This window comes from Corvus cornix, chromosome 12 (genome assembly GCF_000738735.6).
Source record: "Corvus cornix cornix isolate S_Up_H32 chromosome 12, ASM73873v5, whole genome shotgun sequence".
NCBI classification, from domain to species: Eukaryota; Metazoa; Chordata; class Aves; order Passeriformes; family Corvidae; genus Corvus; species Corvus cornix.
Window position 1 is genome coordinate 12,046,925 of NC_046342.1, and position 21,674 is coordinate 12,068,598.

The window sequence follows — 21,674 nt, forward strand, 5'->3', positions numbered from 1 at the left end:
TGCTTACCTATAAAATACTGCTGAATCTGAAAACAGATTCTATTTGTACTTGACTATGAACTGGGATCAATAGACTCACCCTGAACCTACTGTTGCTACTCACCTGACTCTATCTCATTAAAGGTGGGGATAAGAGCATGGAAGCTTTGCATGCCTACTGGTGCACTTCTGTATGTGACAGGTTAGTGACTGCCTGCTGTGAAGCCAGGACAAACACAACCACCCAGACAGCTGCTGGCAGACAATCCCTCTGACACCAGTATGCAGCCAGTATTTAGTTGGGTTCTTTTTCCCAAGAGAGTGGCTATCTCAGAAGCATCAGGGACCCAGTCTGGACTCACAGTGGTGCCCTGCAACACCCAACCTCTCCTGTGAGACATGTGGCTATGAAAGAAAGTTAATAACATGTTTTAAATACCCTTGCCACAGACAGAGGGAGTGTGGTCCTGATCACTAAATGATGCCAAAATGCCTAGATATGCACAGGCATGTACAAGCCAGCATCTGATTTTTGAAAGTCAAAATTATGATTTCATTGAACTTTAAAACTGATGATGGTGTTAGCAAGAACAGGTACAAATCTTTCTGGCTAAGGTGGGGTAAGTAAATTATCTCAGTGCAGTATCTGTCTTCCTGTGGATTTCAGTGCTACTCTTCCTCCAATCAATTTGTGATGATATGTTTGTACCTGCCACAGAGCCAAATACACAATTTGATCTTATGCCAAGCCACTATTAACAACTGCATTTTCAATTGATTCTAGGATATTCATTAACTGGGATCCACGATTACATATAATTTACAGGCATATAATTTTAAATCACTTGCAGTGAGCTTACTAAGCTCGCTTTATGACATTCAAATACATTATTCTTAAAAATTCACTGAGTAGTCAGCTTGAAAATAATTACAGTGGGTAGCACTGGGTATAATCAAGTAGAAACTTAGAACAAGAATCACCAGAAATGCCTATAGATCACTTTTGCCACGTGGCTTTCACATTCCCTTCTGCTGTCTCCAGGAAAGTGTTATGTACTGAACTGGTGGACTCCAAAGCTCTTCCACTGACTCACCTCCATTACAGCAAAACTCCTTGGACTTCTTGTGTCATGGACAACTCCTAAGCAACACCTTTTCTCCTATACCCAGCACCTGATGTTTTAATGATTTATTTACCCTTTAGGCAAGTGTCCTGTTGGCTGGGGGATGCTCTTAGCAAGCAGCACTGCACTTGCTCTGGGGCTGGGAATGTCAGGCGCAGCTCGGAGCCAAGTAGCAGCCAGAAACTTCAGGGTCAGGTTAACTGGATTTTAGAGCAAAGTACAGTACACAGTATCCATGCACAGTAATAAATCCATGAATAAATAAAACAAATAAAATACATACACAGTATTTGACTAATTTTATATAATGATTTCATTTCCAAAAGCTACATATGGTCTGTTTTTTATCTGTATTCTTTCTCTGTGGTCAGTAGAGGTATTTTACATACCATAAAAGCAAAATATACACTGATGCAGGCAATTTAAAACTCCAAGTTGGAACTTTAGGACCCTCACTGAAAACTGCACTGAACCCCAATACAGACGTGTTAAATGAATTGCATTATTTTATTGCAAGTGTAATGGAGAAACTCACACAAACATGTTCGACCTGCCCTTCGAGCACAGCCTGCCACATAGATCACATACAGACCTCCTTGCCTTACCTGAAACAAGGCTCCAGTTTCTGAGTGTTGGACCAATCCCTCCCTGCTCTTCAGCCCTGTGTTGTTACAGCTGTAAAGCCGACGGTAGCTGATGCCGTCAGCATCTCACCCCAATTAAAAATACACAGTAAGCAAGTAATGTTTTGTTTTTTTGAGTAAAACCATAATTTACACATAAATACCACCAACCTTCTTGATTCAGTTTCATTTGTTTTCATATGGAAGCTGTGAATATTGGAAATAAATTAGACTAACAAATAACTGTCTTAGACACAAGCAACTTTTATGCTATGTGATTTTCCACTGCATTACAATTTAATACAAAGCTATAAAAATAAGACACTGTTTGACAAATATATTAATTTGGTTGCAAAACTATTGTTTAATTTAAGTTTTAAGTTATATAATAAATTATATGGCTCAGTCAGATTTTGCAAGAAGTTAGAAGATAACTATGAATACAAAATAATATCCTCTGGTATTCTGACTATGCCAATTTGTAGTATTTCCCAGAATTCGGGTCGAAGTAACAGTTCAGACATGGATCATACAAAAGAGTCAAAGCTTCCTCATCTTCTTCAGCACTGAGGTGATCTTCACCTGTGTGAAGCGGAAAAAGTAAGAATAAATCACTCTTATTCCCTCAAACAATAACATGGAAATATCTTTCTGTCAGATGTGAGATTTTTTCTTTCAAATGTATAATCTTCTGACTTCTGAATTGTTGCCTTCAAAGTAACAGCAATTCACATTTTTATTATATTTCTGAAGACATGTACTTAACTGAGGTGAAAAGAGGTCAGCTGGAGTTTGCTTAACAACTGGAATTTTCAAAGTTCAATGGAGCAGTTCACCAAAAGTACCTTTACTAATAGTGGATCAAAGTATTCTTAACTGGTATTTTCCTCAATAACCTCAATAATTTTTTAGCTTGAACAAAGACTTAGGGCCTGTAAGACTGAAAGAATTTGGATGACTGGTATCCACTATGTCACCTAAATATCCAGGATAGGTGAATCTGTACAAAAGATCTTTTAGTATCAGAGTGGAAAAAAAGATTCTTCCAGACAATAAAAATTTTAAATCGAGCATATCTAAAATTATATAAACACAAGAAAGTTTTCAGGTAACAGAAATTAACCTTTAGTCTAAAATACACTGATAAAGCCCTACTGGCTTTTCTTACAGATACTTTATATATTGTAGCTTCTCTTCTGAACCTGTCTTTCATATAAGCTAAATCTAAGTCATATGATCTACAGCTTTTTGATAGGAGATAATTCACAGTTGAATGCAATCTGTATCTTGAATTTCATCATAAATGTTCATCCCACACTTAGCCTGCTAATACCGAGTGCTTTGTATGCCCTAACACCTCATGATAAATAATGGCCTGTTATGCAAATGGCAATGATTTCAAACATTCAGAGTCTATTTACAGCCAGGATCACACAGCCGTATATAGGTTACATTATCTGGAGACCAGAAAGTAGGTTGGTGCATTTGATGCATACAGAAGTGTGCACTTTACCCTTTTAGAAGAGATTCATTTTTGTAGCATGTAACAAATACCATCAGAAAGAAACTGTCTTTCACTGTAACCAAAGACAAGAAGGTAAAGCCAAATTGTTTCCCTCCCTGCTGTGGGAGCTTCATCTGGCCTAGGAAGCTAAATGAGGTTAACTGGGATATTTTGTTTGGACAGCTCTTGGAAAAAGTTATGTAGTGCAGAAAGAAGGTAAAGAACTGAATGTCTTTTTCTCCATTTCAGATCACAGTACACAAGCAAACAGTGTTCATGCCTCACTCCCTCACACAGCCTTACAATTTCACCTGAAACCATGCTGTTATTTCCACTGCATTCTTCCTTTTATTATTTTGCTTTTCAGTGCCTATGCTTTGCTTCAAAATTATTCTCTTTTCTCCCCTGAGCTTAAATGTCCCTCCTGCTTTACCTTGGAACTGGCCACTCAATATACTCCCTGGTTTGAGTTAGGAATTCTTCAGACCCATCAGAGATATACCTCTTTCCCTGTGTGGCTTGAATTCCTACCAAATCAGAATTATATTGCATCCAGGACTAGCTGGATTTATACCTTTATATCAATAATTCCCTGCAGGTATTGTCATGTGACCAAAAGAAGAACTTAGTTTTCTAGACCTATCTTGTTTTTAAAGTCAGGCTTCTTTCTTTTAGCACCTCACAGTACCCCCAAATGCATTATAAGGCATTTCTAGGTGTTGCAACAAATTTCCAATGGCAGCATGGAGTTCAGTTCTGAGCAGACATGTGAAAACCTCACTGCTGTTCTTCTTCCTAAATAGAAGTACTGCTTAAATTAAGTGATATTCTTCTAAAAGACTCCAATAGTACATAATGGTTGTGTTAGAAGGTGTCTTTCTTATTTCAAGTGGGCAACCTGACCATATGCAGGAAAGAAGTGCTTGTGGCCAAATTAACTGATAAACAGGTCACTTTCAAAGAAAATTTCCATAGCTGTTCATATTGCCACTGCCCACACTTTAGGGGTTGAAGCTGCTCAGAATTGCATGAAAAAACCTCTTGGCAGTTTAATTTGCATCTCAGGGTGAAAGCAAAACCAAAGCTTTTGTTCTTCAATCACTAAAAAATTAAATGGTATTTTAGGTGAGAAAATAACTTGATTTTAAATGAAAACTGAGGTCTGTGATGTACATTACAGAGGGATGAGTATTTTTTTGTTGAGCTGAAAGAAGACTGAAAGTAGCTAGTGTCTGTAAATACCTGTTATGCTAAATGAAATGCTGTCCCACTGAAATCAGGGGAGCTATTGTTTCTCTGGAAAATGACTTGCTCAAGATGTCTAAATCCATATAACAAAGAACAGGGCAGGCATGTGGCAGCTTTTTCTGAGCTCGGAAATGAATGTACAAATAAATGTGTTGTTATTTGGATTATGTTAACAGTGTTTGCATAGTCACCACAGTCTGGAGAACTAAACTAAATCATTTCCCTTTTCCCAGAAATACATTTTTACCATATTCTAGGTTTTAATATTAGAAAACATCTTGTAGGAAATCTCACTTTAAGATGCATGGATCATATTCTGACCCTGATGGAAGTCAAGTGCACTGCATCAGCTGTCAGCAGATGGTGTGCTGGAAAGAACACTGCTGATATTTTCTCCAAGATGATCCTTGAACACTGAACTACAATGCTCAAATCTATACTGTAATTATGTACTGCAGGATTACTATATGAATACTGTCAGCAGCTGTAGCCCAAAAAAGAAGACTGTGTGGGTCCTAGAGTTTTTATAACCTTATCCCTTGGTCTTAAGACCAAGATACCATAAAGTTCCAGAGAATCTATGGCTCTGTCACTGTCACTTACTGTGGAGACTTTCTTGTTATGTCAAGATAAATGAAACTGTCTATACCTCAGAAATATCAATGCCCAATAATGAAAAAAATCTATGGAAATGTATCATATTTATGAGTCTAAATTTTCCTCATTTTATTGGGAAACCTGTTGAATAGAAGACTACTTCTCATTGCATCTCACCATTTAAATAATGGATGGTGCAAATATTGAGAAAGGAACTACAGAGTGAAATGTTTTCTTAGAAAGGAATCACCTTTTTCCCCAAAGTTAAGTCTCAACTTGAAGATTTTTTTAAAATATAAGAATTGACAAATCTTTTATTAATTTACTAATGCTATACTGTTTTTCTTTAAGGATACTTTTAGATAAAATTCCTATCTTGAATACATTATGACTCATTGCAGATTTTCAGAGCTTTTGTTATCCTGTGATACTTGGAACACTTGTGATACTTGGAACACAGAGAAAATAATCTTGGGACACTTCCCAACATGAGAATGAAGTAATTTTCCAATGTGATACTAAAAAATCAAAAAAAGGTGAGGGTAAGCAGGGCAGCAGAATTTTCTGGAATGGATTTGAGCATTCAGTTTGTTATTCAGATCTGGTATGTAATTGTCAGTAATGAACCAGCTCTTTTGCTGCACAAATAACTGACCTCAAGTGAAGTGATTAAGGAAAAAAGTTTTTCCCAAAGTCCTTGAGATATATCACAGGACACAATTTATTTAGCACCTCTTTCAAAAATGATACTCCAAACCATCTAGTTATCATCCATCAGGATTTCTTTTAAACCAAGGAAAATACCCAGATTCTAATGTTTGATGGGGATGATCTAATCTGGCAGGCCTTTATCACACAGCACTGCAGCTTCTCTGCTACTTTCATAGAGAGGAGTGTCCAGTAGTTCAGAAAAAATCCAAACTGTCCTGTTTGGGGAGGGAAGGTCATAGACTGGTTTTGTCGTTCTCTCTTGGAGAAATGATCACTTCAATACAGCACGTTTTTTTGTGTATCTGGAGATAGAAAAATTTCTGTATGAAGTTATCAAAATCACAAACATCCTACATATAAATGATGATATAAATTTGACTGAATGAAGGTATTAAATAAAAAGCCAAAATAAAAAGCTATGGTATATAGGCAATTTCTGTTCTCCAAATGTGTAATCAAAGGCACATGATGTAAAATATTTCAGCTTAAAGGAAAATGAGTTTAGGAACAATACACAAAACCATTTGGAAATTCTAGTGTGGATAACAGGAGAAATACAAATTCCCAAATATACTTCTTTTTAAAAGCTTTTTAAAGGTAATAATACAGTTTAAAAAATTTACAAAAATTATGGGTTTAATGCAACAAGCTTTGGATTTCATAATACTAACGAGAAAAGTTCTCTGGGACCTTTCATGAATTTTTGTCCAATGTACCTATAGCTCAAGGATGACTGTTCAATTCTGTTTGGCTTATTCAGGACCCTTAACACTACATATTACTTGATTCTTCAAAGCAAGGTCCCTTCCTGACAGAAAAATTGTATTTTGCTGTCACAAACAATTACAAATCTACGTCTATGAAAATGTTCCCATTTTGAGGGGCATAATTTATTTTAGACAGTAAATCACTGAGATGTCTGTACCCCTTGGACAGCCAAAATACAAGGGTCCGATTTATGAGAGCTCCCAATGAATTTCTGAGACCTGAAGAAAAATGTAAATGTCTACCCTGGAAGTGTCCAAGGCCAGGCTGGATGTGGCCTTGAGCAGCCTGGTTGAGGGGAAGGTGTCTCTTTCCATGGCAGGGGGGGGTTGGAACTGGACTCCAAGGTCCCTTTCAGCCCAAACCATTTTATGATACTCTATGATGATGATTCTACCCTGTTTCCTAAGATAACTGAAAAGAAAAAAGGGCATTTGAGGAAAACAAGGTATTTTCTTTATTGTGTCATTGACTTTCCAGTTTCAGTGAAGTTCTTTACCATCCTCTAAGCAAACACCATTAATAAGCAAAAACCTGTAACTCTGGTGACAGTAGTCCTCAGGAAATCACACTAAGATTTCATTTAAAGCTAAATCTGCAATTTTTCTTCATAAGAGAAGTATCTCTTATGCAAGTATAATCGTGCCTCTGAATAAGAATGTTTAGTCTTTGTGTTCTTTCTTATGTAGGTTTGCCATCCCCATTAGCATAAATTCCTTATTTTTAACAAATAAGATGCATTTTTTATGAGTTAATCTGTATAGAGTCAGAACATCAGGAAAGAGCAACAGCATGTTATTCTTCTAGCAGAGGCAAATAATACTGCATGGAAGACTCTGCTACCTTGAGCTGAGATTAATAAACAAGGGAATTTGAAACCAAAAGGTAGTAAGATAGAAGACTATGAGAAGGCAGTACCAGCACCACAGAAAGAACTTTTAGAAATGTCTTTCTACTTAGGTTCTTTTCATTGTCTTCATAAATTCCTACCTTGAGTATTCTGTTTTGTTGAAGATTTAGTGTGCTCTTCTAGTTGTTGGCTTCCAGGAATGATGAGGGGACTGAACACATTTAACCAGTTCCTGTAAAATAAAAATCAGAATATCATTAATAAAAGCACAGTTTGTGTTGCTATTTTTTCTAATTATTTTGATTATTAAAAAAAAAACAAAAAACCAAAAAGAAATTGCAGGTTGTCAAGTGTTTTGAAACAAAATCAAGCTAGATTTCATTATTATAAAAATAGATTTTACAGTTAATACAATTATTAAACATTAAGGCTTTCTTACTTCCTTAGCCTTTTCACCTGTTCTGTTCACATTAAAATCTGTGGTTTAGGTCAGGTTTGCTTTTCAGATTTCAGCTGGTGTGGGTCTCTCAGCACAGGGTGTACAGGAGGTGTGATCCGTAACACAGAGTTATCCTTTGGAAGCCTACAGGACTGATCAGAGTCTTTTTCTGAGGAATAAAAGCTTGGAATGAACAACCTGTGGGAGTCAATTTGATTAAAAATCCTTACCCTCTCTAAGGAAAGAGGCTCAAAGACAATCACAAGATGTGTTTGGTTTGGTTACCACTGACTTGGCAGCGCTTGGTGCCCTTGCAATAGGGTGACACAGAACGTGGTGTAACATTCCCTGTCTGGATGGGTGGTGAGTTAGAGCTGAACTTAAGACAGGAAATGGATGCCACTAAGTTTTCTGAAGAGGAAACACTGGATTGAGTCTGAATGTTGTCGTTGATATGGGGGAAAAAACATTCTTAGGCAAATACATTATAAATAATTCTTTATATCCATTTCCTATTGTTATAAAATGTTGTATGTAATAAATAAAAATTCATTACTGAACATAACATGATTCTACCCACTGGCAAGACAATATAGAGGACTCTTATCACAGGTGTCATGTATCTATTTCACTTCTGTAAAGAAAAAGATTTTGATGGGATCTTCATCGAGGAGAGAGTACTTTCTTGTCCTGTTCATGGACAAATTATGTCTCTCCTGGACACTAGTGTGATAACTTCTAAAAATTATTTTCATGCTATCATACATTCATGCAAAGTTCAATGTTCCTTTCACATATTCCACTTTATGAAACACTGTTTTTGATTGTTACATCTCAGAGAAAGGAAAACAGAACAGCTGTTTTTATTGTTATTGTTGTCATGGTTTTTTATTGTAAACTGCAGTGCAGTGACCAAGTCATTCAGATTATGCTATCAGTCAGAGAAAGATAGCCCTGGAAGGACACATCTAAGTCACAAAGACATTCTTTGTTCAGGTGGCCATGTTTTGTAATTTTTTCCACATCTGAAATTAATCCCCGCACACTGTGCATAGCTGCTGTTTCCTTACGTTCCCATCTCTCCTCTCTGGCAGTAAAGAGCTGTAACACATTAAAGCTTCCATATCATCATTAACTAGACTGAAAAACTGAAAGTCAACACTTGAACACAGAATTTGAGGGACCTCAATGAACCACCTCATTTTGATAGAACCAGATTCATCGTTTTTGACCAACCTATTTCACTGCAAGGCAAGAGGTATGGAAGAGGATAAATTCCCATATGTTTGCTTCATGCTGATGGGAGCAGTACAGCTCTAAAAAGTAAATTAAACTTGGTTTGGGATTGATTCAATTTATGTCTGGCTGTTCCAACAGCTGGCACAAAAGAATTATGCATGTGAACTTGTGCTACAGGCCAAGGAGATTAGCCAGAGCTGTAGAGGTAACTTCAACATCCATGGCTTTGTCTAAAAGGGATAACTTTTTCCAAAGCTTGGCAGATTTCTTTACATTCCAGACTGTAATTGTCTCAACTTGATTGTCCAACAGCAAGGAAACAGGTAATACACTTCTATTTTCTGAAAGGCCTTCATGATCTCATGTACAAGTTGCTTCTGTCAGAGAAATCTGGCAAGGCTCAGTCATCTGGTACAATTGCTAAAATATGCCAGCTGCTTTTTTTTTCTGTTAGTTTTTCTGCTACTTCTGGACTTGTTATTGATTCTACATCATCTCCTGTTGGCCTGTGTGCATAATCTGGGTTGAATCTGGGGACAATCACCTCTCTGTTTGCAGTCAAAATGGAAAAAACTAATTTTCTGCCTCAGGAAACAGAACTGTTGGTGTAGAAATCCAGCAAGCAGTATATCAGATTTAAAGGAAGAGATATTGGATTTTCCATCATGTCAAAATGCAAAAAACATACTTTAAAATTTTCTTACACTGTCATATTATTTTCACATATATGGCCAACTTCACAGCCAATCCTTCTCTTCTGCTGTAAGCTAGGGCCAGTGGGAGCTGGTACCACCAATGTACACAGCCATATGCTTACCTAGACTTCTCATTATTAGCTGTCTGTCATTGCTCACCATATCTGCATTCCCTGAATGCAGCCAAAGGCTCTTTGTTTACACCAAAGCTTCAGAAGTTTTTAGGAATAACAGTTAAATGCAGGCTGATACCTAGTAGCATGGTAGAATATATTTTCTATTCCTGTCCCTTGCATGTGTGGTTTGATCTGCCTCAAAATCAGCCACATAAACACTAGAATCTGACCATCCTCACAGGATGTGGGCTGACAGCACAAAGCAGCAGCACAAACCTGATTCTTTACAATTGCACTGAAACACAAAGTCAGCAAAGGCAAAGGTGATCTCTCAGAGAAACGGCATCAATTTTAGGGAAGGTAAGGAACTACTGTGAGTGCCAATCTACACCTCTGCTTGCCACGCTACCTTTCCTTCCACATTCACTACAGCTTTTGCAAAAGGCAGCCATGTTTGAGAACCTGAGAAGAACTAGAATATTTCTGCTGGACAACTGCAGGAGCAAAAGTGCAAGGAGAGAGAAAGACAGTGCTCACTTCTAAAGAGAGTTACCTTAGTCAGACCAACAAACACAGTTACAAAATATAAAAGCTTTAGAGTACATATGCAGTTATACAGGTCTGGTACAAACCACAAGCATTTAAAGATTCCTGTTTTTCATATAAAACATGTATCCGGGAATTCCTAAAGAAAGTAGTTGGTACCTGTAAAGCAGAAAGGATGTTAGCAAGAAGGAAAGAAAGATATTAAGGTAATTACCTCCAATGAAAAAGAAAGAGGCAATTCATTTAGAAAACAGTGAGGGAATGAAGTAATAGTATGTTGTTAAACCAGTACTTGTGCTATAGTAATAGTTCTTATTACTCAGGAAATTGGTGAATTTTAGTTTGAAGTCTCATATCTGGAAGATCTGCATGAAATATTTAGTCTGAGAAATCAGAGATGGGGTGCTTTTTGAGTATCTGGGTAATTTTATCTTTGATTTTGTCCTTCATTTATTGGAGTCAAATATTATTTAAAAGTGTTGTTCAGTTTCATATTCATATTTATTTTGATGTATCTGATTCAGTAGATGAATGATTACTTTTTCGAGGAGGTACAAGTGTAAGATCTAATGATTTGATGGTTCTAGAAGGAGGCAAAGAAGTTTTTATCAATGACAGAAGCAACAGAGATGTGTTGGAAAGTTTAATGTTTCCTATTAAGACAGTCTTGATTCAGCTCATGTTTTTTTCTCTCAGTGTCCAAGAAAAACAAATAGTTTTGCTATTCAACCACCTCCCACCAAGACAAGTAATCAAAAATTAACAGTATTAGGGATTCATTGTTGACTTAGTATTACTTTCAAGAACAAAACATTTTACCCAACATATATTAAAAACTGGTTTACTACTTCGGTAAGTTAGTTAGCAAAGTCTAAATTAGCCTCCTAAAATCTTGAAGAGAAATTTAAAAAAAATCTCATGCATGCTGAAATCTTCCTGGTCAAATTACAGTAGGGAATAAGCGCTGGCAGCTGATGGATAAACTTCTGAGGAGTGGGTTTACAGAAGGAATTCTGACAGATGCTGCAGCTGAGCAGTCACAACAAACTTTCCACAGTAAAATCTGCAGCTGCTTTTAAGAAGCAACTAAAGCATGTTTGTATGTGTATGTGTGACAGAGGGTTTCAGTGAATTTTAAAAAAGCACCCTGAAAAATGTGTTAGACCTTGACAAAAGGTCAAGGACTAGCATGGAGGCAACTGGCAATATTCTGAGAAACACAGTGGCCTGTGTTCCTGTTTATTGTGGTTTTATTCTGAGTCAATAAAGAGTATATATTTTTTGAGAACTTATTAAAGAAGCTAGTTTATCTCATTAAAACAGAAAATTTAATCACACATTCTGACTAATTAAAAACGCTCTATTTATGCTATCAATGCCTCCAGCTGTAATCAATACAATCAATGTGCAATGAACTATCTAGAGCTTACTGATAACAGTGTGGAATGCCAAATACTGTCTTTTGACATTGTGAGCTGTTTGTAGGAAAGCTCAGAACAGCTACCACACACACTCAACAGCATCATGTACCTTTAGTGCTTGCACTGAAATTCTTCCTTATTCTGAAAGCTATTCTCCATACCAAAATATAATGCAAATGTTATATAATCTTGTTACATTTTTCTTAAAAAATATTACTTAAAAATTCTTTGAAAATACTTTCAGATAATAGAGGTCATATAGTGAAATATCACATGGCAGCTGAACTGTGATGGAAAGCAAGAGAATCTTTTGACCTTATGAACATAATTTCAGTTTTATGACAATATCTTAAATTTTGCAGAAAAAAGGCCTCCATCAGCAAAGTCTGTTGAGAGAATTAGTGATGCTTTATTAAGTAGCTCTTATCAATGACAATGTCTTAAAATTATTACCATCAACAGAAATCCTTAGTATCAGAAGTTTTTCACTGAAATCTAAATGAACACCTTTGATACTTTGATTTTTTCACAGATACTTTTGCAGACTGGGAGACTGAGAAAATGTCAAATCACTTAGTATAAAGATTTTTAATATTGCACTGACTTGAGATAGCATACTTTATTGCATTTCTTTTGAATCAAATTTAAGTTGTATTATTTAAATCAATGGGATCATTTCATCCACTTTATTAACAAAATTGAAATGCTTGAAAGTTTTAGTATGGTTTTGTCCAACAATCTATACCAAAATTAAAAGGAGTATTTGTTCAGCCTTGTAGTATACTGCAAAAGTGCAAGGCAATGGCTCCATTATATCAAATCAGGGAATGAAAAACCAGCATCAGTTTTGTATCATTACCAACACATCAGTTTGACAGTCTATTCAGCACCTGAAGGGTACAGTCACTAGAAACACAAAAGATCGTATTTAACTGCATCTACTTAGTGAATTTTTATGAACTTGAGAGGAGAATGGACTTGTGCCTGAGTGAAAGAAGAGGAGCACATTTGCTGAACTGTGTTTTTACACTGGATTATTTGACTAACTGTGGAGGGCCAGAAAATGTCAATGTGTGAATCAAGTGTAAAAATATTTTAACAAAAAAAGGACCAATTCCTGACATCTTGCTATCAACTTAAATCTCAGTGCATACTTCTGCTGTATTAGCAATATTTAATACCACATGGAGCAAATCCTGCTGTAAATGCTCAAAGTGCATAAGTGATATCATACCATGATGCACTGAATGCAGAGTGCCAGCTCACATCTAAAGTATGGTTCAGTTCTGCTAAGATAGAGACTTATTTTCCTTCTTGTGCCCGTTTGGACAAATTTGGAGGAAAATATCCTCTGATAGAAGGCAGGTTACAACCATCCCTCCCCCACCAGGTTTGGGGAAAAAGAAATTTTCCTCGGAGGAAAGTGAAAGAGATAAAAACTATTTATTTAACAAACACACAGGAAAAGAATACTAATGCTCAATAATAAAACCTCTTGCTGTGGAGAGAAAACCTGGGAAAATTTCAGAGTCCTTCCATAGTCTCTCCCCCTCCTTGGAGCTGGGTTGTGGTGGGCCCCCCTCCAGGGCCTCGGTGGAGACCAGAAAAAGAAGAGAAAAAACCAAAGTCCCAGGAAAACAAAGTTCAACTCTCCATCTCCCTACAGATAAAAAGGAGCTGGAAAACCTGGCTGGAAAGCAAGCAGGGCACTTCCTCCCCTCTTGCTGCTGTTGGAAGCAGAGGAATCTGTGTATCTCTGTGTCCTTAAAACAACTGTTTGAAAAGTTTGCTCGGTTATTTTTCCCTCTCCCCCCTCTCAGGCTCAGTTTAAAGGCACAGAAAGGCACAAAGTTAATTTCTGGGCATAGAGCAGAGATAGGGGATGCACATCATAAAGTCACCCCAAGACACTTCTGTTTTTAGTTTTAATTATATCTACTTAAGAAAATTTAGTAGAGACTATTTCAATTCTTAGATAAATTAATAAAAAGTCACCTGGCTTTGTAAGACCCCTCATCTATTCCCTGATGCATCTCTTTTTGGACCATGCATTGCTGGTTAGGCTCCTCTAGATTAAAAGATGTGAATTTTCCATTATTTCCATATCTGGTCAGCCTCAGGCACGTGCAACTTCATTAACTTATGCCAAATTACCTACACACACCTATTTTGTTTCTGCTTAGTCATATGTTAATCCTGTATTCATAATGGGAGGTCTGAGGTTTGGGTTTATTTTTTAATGGAAGTACCTCCATAGAAATAAACTCTTCAATAATAGCTTCAGTAGTGAAGCAAGGACTTTTGTAGGCTATTAATAAAGAGATTTGTTTGACATACGTGCAAAACACAAACATTATTTGAAAATATGTTGAAGCTAATTTCAGGTACTGCCACCACATATGACTGTAATGATTATGAAATCATCTGAGCTTTATGTTGTCTATTATTGTATCTAAAATGCTTTGAACAATTCAAATTCTTGAACATTTGTAAGTTTTTACATAAAAATTCCATAAACTGAGACAAATTCAGTATTAATTTATACATCAATAACTGTTCACTGCTACTCAGTTCCAGGTGGGGAAACCAGCTTTTTTAAAATGAAAAACTGAGTGAGTTCACAGAAGCAGAAGATATACCACCAAAAGAATACAGAATATACTTATACATAAAAATCAAGGATTTTTGAATGCATATTTTAACAAAAATCTTGAAAAATAACATAAATATATATTTTCCTATGACTTTGCATGAATTGGAAGTTCTATTTTGAAAAGTATTTAAGGACAATCTGGCAATACATTGATGATTTAAAAAAAAGCAAGCCATGAGCTACATTGTGTTATTTTCCTGGAGTGCCACTGTAGTTTCAAGATATCATTAAATCAGCACAAACCAACACTTATCATTTCCTGCACATTTTTCACAGTGAGCTGCATTCTGACTATGAGTAATCTGTTAATCTGTTCTTTGCCTCACAATCCATCGAAGTGACAGATTCATTTCATCCCTAATACATAATATCTTCATTTACTGTATGCCTTACTGGAACTTCCTTTTTTTCCTAGCACTAAGATTGAGAAAATCACAAGCATATTTAGAAAATGCCTTTTCCCTTCCTCTAAACCACTTCAGCAAGTCCATTTTGCCAAACACTGCACTTCTAATGGAGGCAGGGACCTCCTTAAAACCTAAATAATTTAATTGTCCATGAGTTAGTAACATGAGATCATAAAAAGTACAAGTACAACTGTGCAGGGAACATTTGAATCTGCTCTTAAAGCCTTAAATCTCTAAATGAACTATCTTAGGCGTGCTAGATTGGATTCAAGGATAACAAAGGAGATGTGAATTCTACTTGCTAAACAAGATATTTAGATAATGCTAGGTGCTACTATAGTTATGTACACTATAATCACGCAGACTGGTATTTGCTGAAAGTCTGACCTGTCAATGCTTTCCAGTTTCTGTTTCATTATCAAAGTGGAAATGATAACTTTGTGCAGGTTATTAAAACCATACACAGTCATCTACATCTAAAAATATGAATGACCTGAATTTGGAGGTTTAACAACTTAGTAATTAAAATATTTTGCTATTTGGTCGACGTTTTGTAGTTAAATAAATGAAATTTCTATCATAGCTTGGTTAAGTGGGAGGAACATTTAATTTTACTTGAAGACTGAACCTTTAGATCATCACCATGTTAGTTTGCTGTCTAGATTATAGTCTTGATATTCACTAGCAATATAAATGGCACTAGTAGAGAAAACCAGTTTTAACATCCGATATGAGTAAAGTACTAGCTCTTTCTTCCTTGCTAGTTGTGATTCATTTATCAGAAGATCAGCTGTATAAACTGGAAGTAATGAATTTGCAAAGGTGTGTCAAAATTCCTTTGTGTTAATCTAATCTAAGCAAGTAAATTCTAGTAAATACATTAGATACTCATTGATAAGTGAATCAAATGGATTTTCACATTTAGTGAAGTGTCTTTTAGGTAGGATGTACTTACTTTTTTACATTTTTTTAACAATTAAATAAAATTAAAAAAAAAAATTCTATTTTACTGTTCTACCAGTTCAGGAAGCACCTGAATCTAGTGACTAAGAAGTCTTGCAATTAAAGTAATTCCTTTTTCCATAACTAGCCACCAACAGCATCTGACTGTTCTGTGCAGTTCCTAAGGCTCTCAGAGTTTTCAGAAGATGGACTAAGACTTTAGGTGCTGACTTGTGGCTGGACCAAAGCAACCCATCATCCATAAACACTGGAGATACCCTGGAAAAAGCCACACTGGCAAAGGGCCATAGCAACAGTTCAGCTGAGTATGGAAAGAGAGATTGCAACAGTCTGGAAACAGGGATCTCATTCTTTCAATCTGACATATCTGAGAGGTAAGGTCTTTTACTGCCTTTTGTCCATCTTAACATATAAGCAAGGCCTTTGTTTGAATGGCCCAGGAATATCCATAAAAAGTGTGTGACTGACAATAAAATTCTTCTCAGTAAGTCCTGAAGCTAAAAAAAAAAAAAAGAGAGAGATACAGAAAAAAGAGATAGACTACCTTACACTGACATGGATGTAACAGCATGTTGGAAAGTATTTGCCATGTTTTATATTTAAATCCTTAGTGCATATGTTGCCACATTTTTCCTTGTTCTTAGATTCCCATACAAGGGAAAGCCATTTTTGGATTATTTTAACAAGCTTTAACACGTTAGCCACTCGGTTCTCCATAACCTTTCTGCAGCTAGGCTTTTTACCATCATGATTAAAAAATGTAACCTGTTCAATTAGATGGTTCCTTTGCCATTTGCTTCTTTTGTCGTGTTCTTTTTCATGCACATTATTGCCTGACAAATGCAGCAGAACTTCGCTAATTCAGATTAACGACTGGGAGATCTACTGCAAATTACTCTATTTTGTGGGTAAGTAACTGAACAAGTAAAATAAAAACCAAAGTACATTTTGTGATACATCGTTCTTGTTCAATTACTTTGACAACTGTTGTGTAATTTTATACTACTTCATAATGTAATATTGTCTGTTTTGCAGAAGTAATGGGATTGTATGACCTTGATCTTGTAATGAATCATAAGAATAAATATGCTTCTTTGTTTGAAAAACTCAGTCTTTAAATGTGCTTCTTAACTAAGTCATTCTGCTAGTCAAACCTTTGCATGGAAATACAAAGGCCTCTTGTGCCTGAATTTCACACTCTACATGAGGGAGAGGTTCTGCTGTAGTGCAAACATATGTCATAGCTACAATCCCTCATTTGCTGCACCATTTGTTTAATTTTACAGAATCTCTCAATGGTTTAATAACACATGCATCAGCTATTGCAATGTTTAGTTTTCATCTGGGATGGATGAGAGTAATTGAATGGTAGTCTCAAAGATACTTTTAATATTTGAAAGTTTACAGTTTACAGTAAAGTTTTATGCTGGAATCACTGATATTATGCAAATTATGCAAATTTCAGGTGCCATGATAATGGCAATATATATGGTAACAATAGGTTCTAAAAAAAGACTTCTCTAGAAGAAAATTTCAAAGAAAGAGAAAGAAATAATTTATTCCCTGAAACCAGCAGTGGTCAGAATGCACAGAAAGAGGTGTTCATTACATTTACATATAATTTATATTTATAACTAACATACCTAAATTTTACCAGTCATCAAGTTTGAATATAATTTAAAAATACTTTCAGTTAAGGGTACATGGTTATGCATTTCATGATTCATTACCTGAAGTACTGTGCATGCATGTCATTACAAAAATAAAAAAATCACATTGTTGGATAAAGTAGCAACTGAGGATTTGGGTTCTGGTTTTTTCCTTAAGGTAAAACCAACAACTTTATTTTGAAAAGTTATTGTCCTCCTCAGACACATCACTCTCCATATCAATGAAACATTATGTGGTGACAAATCTCAAATCTATAACATTTACCATAAAAGGGATGAAAATGTTACTTACTTTTCTTTGGGTCGACTGTGTTGTTCAGTTTTTTTGGGTTTTTTGTTGTAGAGGAAAGAATAATGATGACGTCCCAATCAGTCTCACATAAAAAATGTAGGTTACAATGACAAGCCAACCTGCTTTCGTCAGCTTGTAACAAGCCCACTTGAAGGGAGGTCAGTGGCTCTTAATCATTTGTCAGAGGCTGCGGGCCTTATCAGCTGATTTTAGATAAAAGAAACTGAAAAAGAAACATCTGGGTAAAACCTAATTGAAAATTTGGCCATGCACATCTGGCATGAAATTATTTAAATAAAATATTCTTCTTGTGAAAGGATACTCAATTAAATGTTGAAATATTTGTGCCGTACTTTAGTGCAGTTTCTGGGGAACAACTGTTTGAACAAGAGGAACGAATTTTATTTGGTATTTTGGGAAGAGCTGAGTAGGATGCCAAGACAGGATTTAGTGAGGCAATGTTTATAAAGACAGGGTTTTTCTAATAAATTGAAAACTTTCTCTAAGGTAGAAAAACCAGCTTTTATCAGAAATAAATTTTCTGGACAGCATCTGTTGAAGTTTATAAAAGTCTATTAATAAATTAGGTTCAAGTGATCTTTTACAGAGAGCAGCTCTGCATTTCACAATTCAGTATGGCTGAAATTGTAAAACACTTACTGTCTTCCAGGATTTCCTTTAGTGAAACTTCCAAACCTTCTATGACACACAACTAGTTTGGATGACAAAATCTTATGAAGTAAATGCTGGTTACACAGAAAATTCTAGTCCTTGCACTGGAGGAAGCAACAATACAGATAGTTACAGCTCCCTATTTGGAGAGAAGAAAGCAATTCCCGAGTTCTGCCAGGACCACGCAGCACATCAGTCAGTGGGAATTGCATGGCCAGGGCCGAAACACTGCACACCACCTCACTCTTCTGGCTGTGCAGCCTCTGCACTCAGTCGTCTCCTTTCATTAACTGGTTCTCTGCCTTGCAGAGCAGCATGAGGTGAGGTGATTTGTATGGCAGGAGCAATATTCTTGGCAGACTTATGACCTTTACCCAGTGGAACCAATGGACAATGAGTCGAGCTGAGTCTTTTTATTGACTGAATTTCCATTACCTTCACAGGCTTTCTTTCCTGGCTTGTCCTTTTATCTTATTATGGACAGAACCTACATTTACTGGACAATAGCTTCCACATTGGGCTCTTTTCATTTCCCAGAAAATATCACTACTACACTTTTTAAAATTACTCAAGACCCGTTCTTTACCCCTCTTTACAACAAACTATTTGTTCATTCAGTAAATGCACCATGTAACTGTCTTCCTACCATAGCATTTACACCCACACACCTAAAGGGGCTGTATCAATTTTTCAAATATTCTATGTGTTCCCTACAAAGCTATAGCAGGCTTACAAAGCTTTAGACATTTTCTGGTTGCTTATACAGGATTTGTTAAAATTGCCTTTAAAAAAAATTTAGGAACTAAGTTATAGAATTACCATTAACTTTATTTCCCTCTTATTTAGGTACACATCCTCTGCGAAAAACATTACAGAGTTTTCCATTATAAATGAAAGGTAACTATGTGAATAATGGTATTCAAGTCACATCATTTCCAGTTTTTATATCATGATGCAAACTGACCTCATAATTTTGTCATCTTCTGTATTTACAGCCCAATAACGCTTTTCTGGCAGTTCACAAGGGCTACTGAATTTACGAGGCACTTGCAAGTCAGGTATTTTATGAATACCACCTGCATTTCTCGAAAATGATTTCTAGGGAAATTTAAGTCTACTGTGTGTACTGGATTAAAATTGCATAAGAACTAAGTCATAAATTATACTCTTTTGTTTTAAATTTTATTATATGGAAATACAAGTTTTCATTTTGATCATATTAAGTTGATATGATGAAACACTTTATTTTTACAGATGATGGTGTTTATTTGTTTTTTCAGTATATAAAATGTACCAAGTACCAAATTGCTTTAGCACATGCATGAAAATAACTTAATAAAACCTGACTTAACCAATGTATGGGCAAAAAGAAGACAAACAACATAGCTTGCACTAAAATATAGGCAATTCTAATGTCATCAGAATTATAAAATCAATTTTGGAATAAAGAGTTCAAAGTTCTGTCTCAAGGTACCTCCCGTTGCACTCTGTGGACTGTAGTCAATGATCTCTGTCCACTTCATCCATTCAACAACTCATAAGGAGATGGTTCCTTTGACAACCCAAGGCAGAGGGGTCTTCTAGACAAACATAGGTACTTTGACTTGCATGTGAAAGGGAACAGGAATCCAGGATTATTCTTTAACTCCAGTAATATATCGGAAGTATATGGCTGCATGTTGCAATAACTGATGCATCTGGGTGACCTTGCACAGAAAGTTTCATATTGTTCAGTTCATAAAATCTAATCAGAAGATTTTGAATCCATAAAAGTATGGATGGCGAGTGATTCAAGTGGCTGAAAACATCTCTGCGAGGAGAAACATCCTGCACAACTGACTGACAGTGAGCTCTCATAAAACATTTCAGACTTGGTAAAATATAAAGAAGTTGTATCTGAAATGTCCCCTACTCCTACCCCCCAAAACACATACCTCATCCAGTTAAAACTCAGACAAGCAAAATCCACATTAATGACACCAAGTGAAAGTGAAATAGGACTGCTTTTAAAAATTAGTACACCTCTTGTTCGGGCAGTTAAAAAATTGACAGTGATGTGAGGGTTTCACAGGTACAAAGGAGGTCTGAGACTGGACAATTAATCTTGATTGTCTCAATAGTCTCAATCTGATTAATTTTCCCTAGTCACCTTCTCCCCTTGTCATCTCACCTTACATTAAAGTCACAGGGATTTTGTTGCTGATTCCAAACAAAACAGATCAAGCTAAAAACCTGACAGACAAAATATGCTGTAGACAGGATCCCTTTGCTCTATCCCAGAGTGTTGTAACCCCCACTCCTAACTGGGCTATCTATTGAAAAAAAAACCCTTTCATAATAAGTAACATTAAAATCTTTTGGAACAAATTGATTCCCTGACACCTACAGTCACATACAGAATTCTAGTTCTAAGCCTTCAAAGCAGAGAGGGAGAGAGGGAGAAAGAAATAGATGAGAGTGCATGTATGTGAGATGAGGACGATTTGCTGAATCACACATCAAAGCAGATGTAGGAGCAAGGCCTGTGTCAGATACTTTAAATACACAGTGGTACATCCAAAACATGCAGAATTCGGTTCTGTGTTCCCGGACAGCTCAGACATACTGTAGACAATGACTAAAATGAGCAATAAAGCCCTCTGAGAGGAGGTTGCAATTGAAAAGAGATTGAAGATTAAATCAAAGAGTGTCACATTTAATATTCAGAACTGAATCCTTACTGCCTGGGCTATAAATGGAATCTTACTGTGGGCTGGAATGAGAAAGTGGGCTCATTTCTTTCTGATAATGATGCTCCTGACTGACGGGCTATGGAAAACAAAAAATAATAGATTGTTTAGAAGTATGTCAGAGACCTGGTATGAGCATACACATTTGCAGCTGCCAATACTAGAATTTTACAGTCTTTTTTCTTATCTGTGAAATTAAAAATGGATATTCTGGTCCGAACTGTACAAAAGCACAACTTTAAGGATGATTTTTGTCTGGGTGGAAATACATATAAATTAAGGAGTCGATCACACAGTCATTTCTCTGCTGCCTGTGAGAGTGTTGGGACAGTCAGGAAACTTCAGAGATGGGGGGTGGTAAAGTCTTGTCTGACAGAAGAGTCTGGATTGAGCATGTGTAGGAAGCATGAGGAAGGAACTCTTAGTAGGAT

The 21,674-nt window shown here is 36.2% G+C and overlaps 1 protein-coding gene across 3 annotated transcripts in view; it reads right to left on the minus strand.

The window, feature by feature from the left end:
- Positions 1-1,834: 1,834 nt before the first annotated feature.
- Positions 1,835-21,674, minus strand: part of CFAP20DC (CFAP20 domain containing) — a 72,631-nt gene continuing 52,791 nt past the window's right edge. For 2 of the 3 annotated variants that reach the window (XM_010390177.4, XM_019280248.3), the window contains 3 exons: positions 21,261-21,322; positions 7,542-7,633; positions 1,835-2,308 (listed from right to left, as the gene is read on the minus strand). In XM_010390177.4, coding sequence (XP_010388479.4) covers positions 2,196-2,308; positions 7,542-7,633; positions 21,261-21,322 — 267 coding nt within the window. In that variant the 3' untranslated portion in view covers positions 1,835-2,195. Of the gene's footprint in view, positions 2,309-7,541; positions 7,634-19,306; positions 20,118-21,260; positions 21,323-21,674 lie in introns of those variants that run through there. The other variant, XM_019280247.3, reaches the window with a different exon arrangement.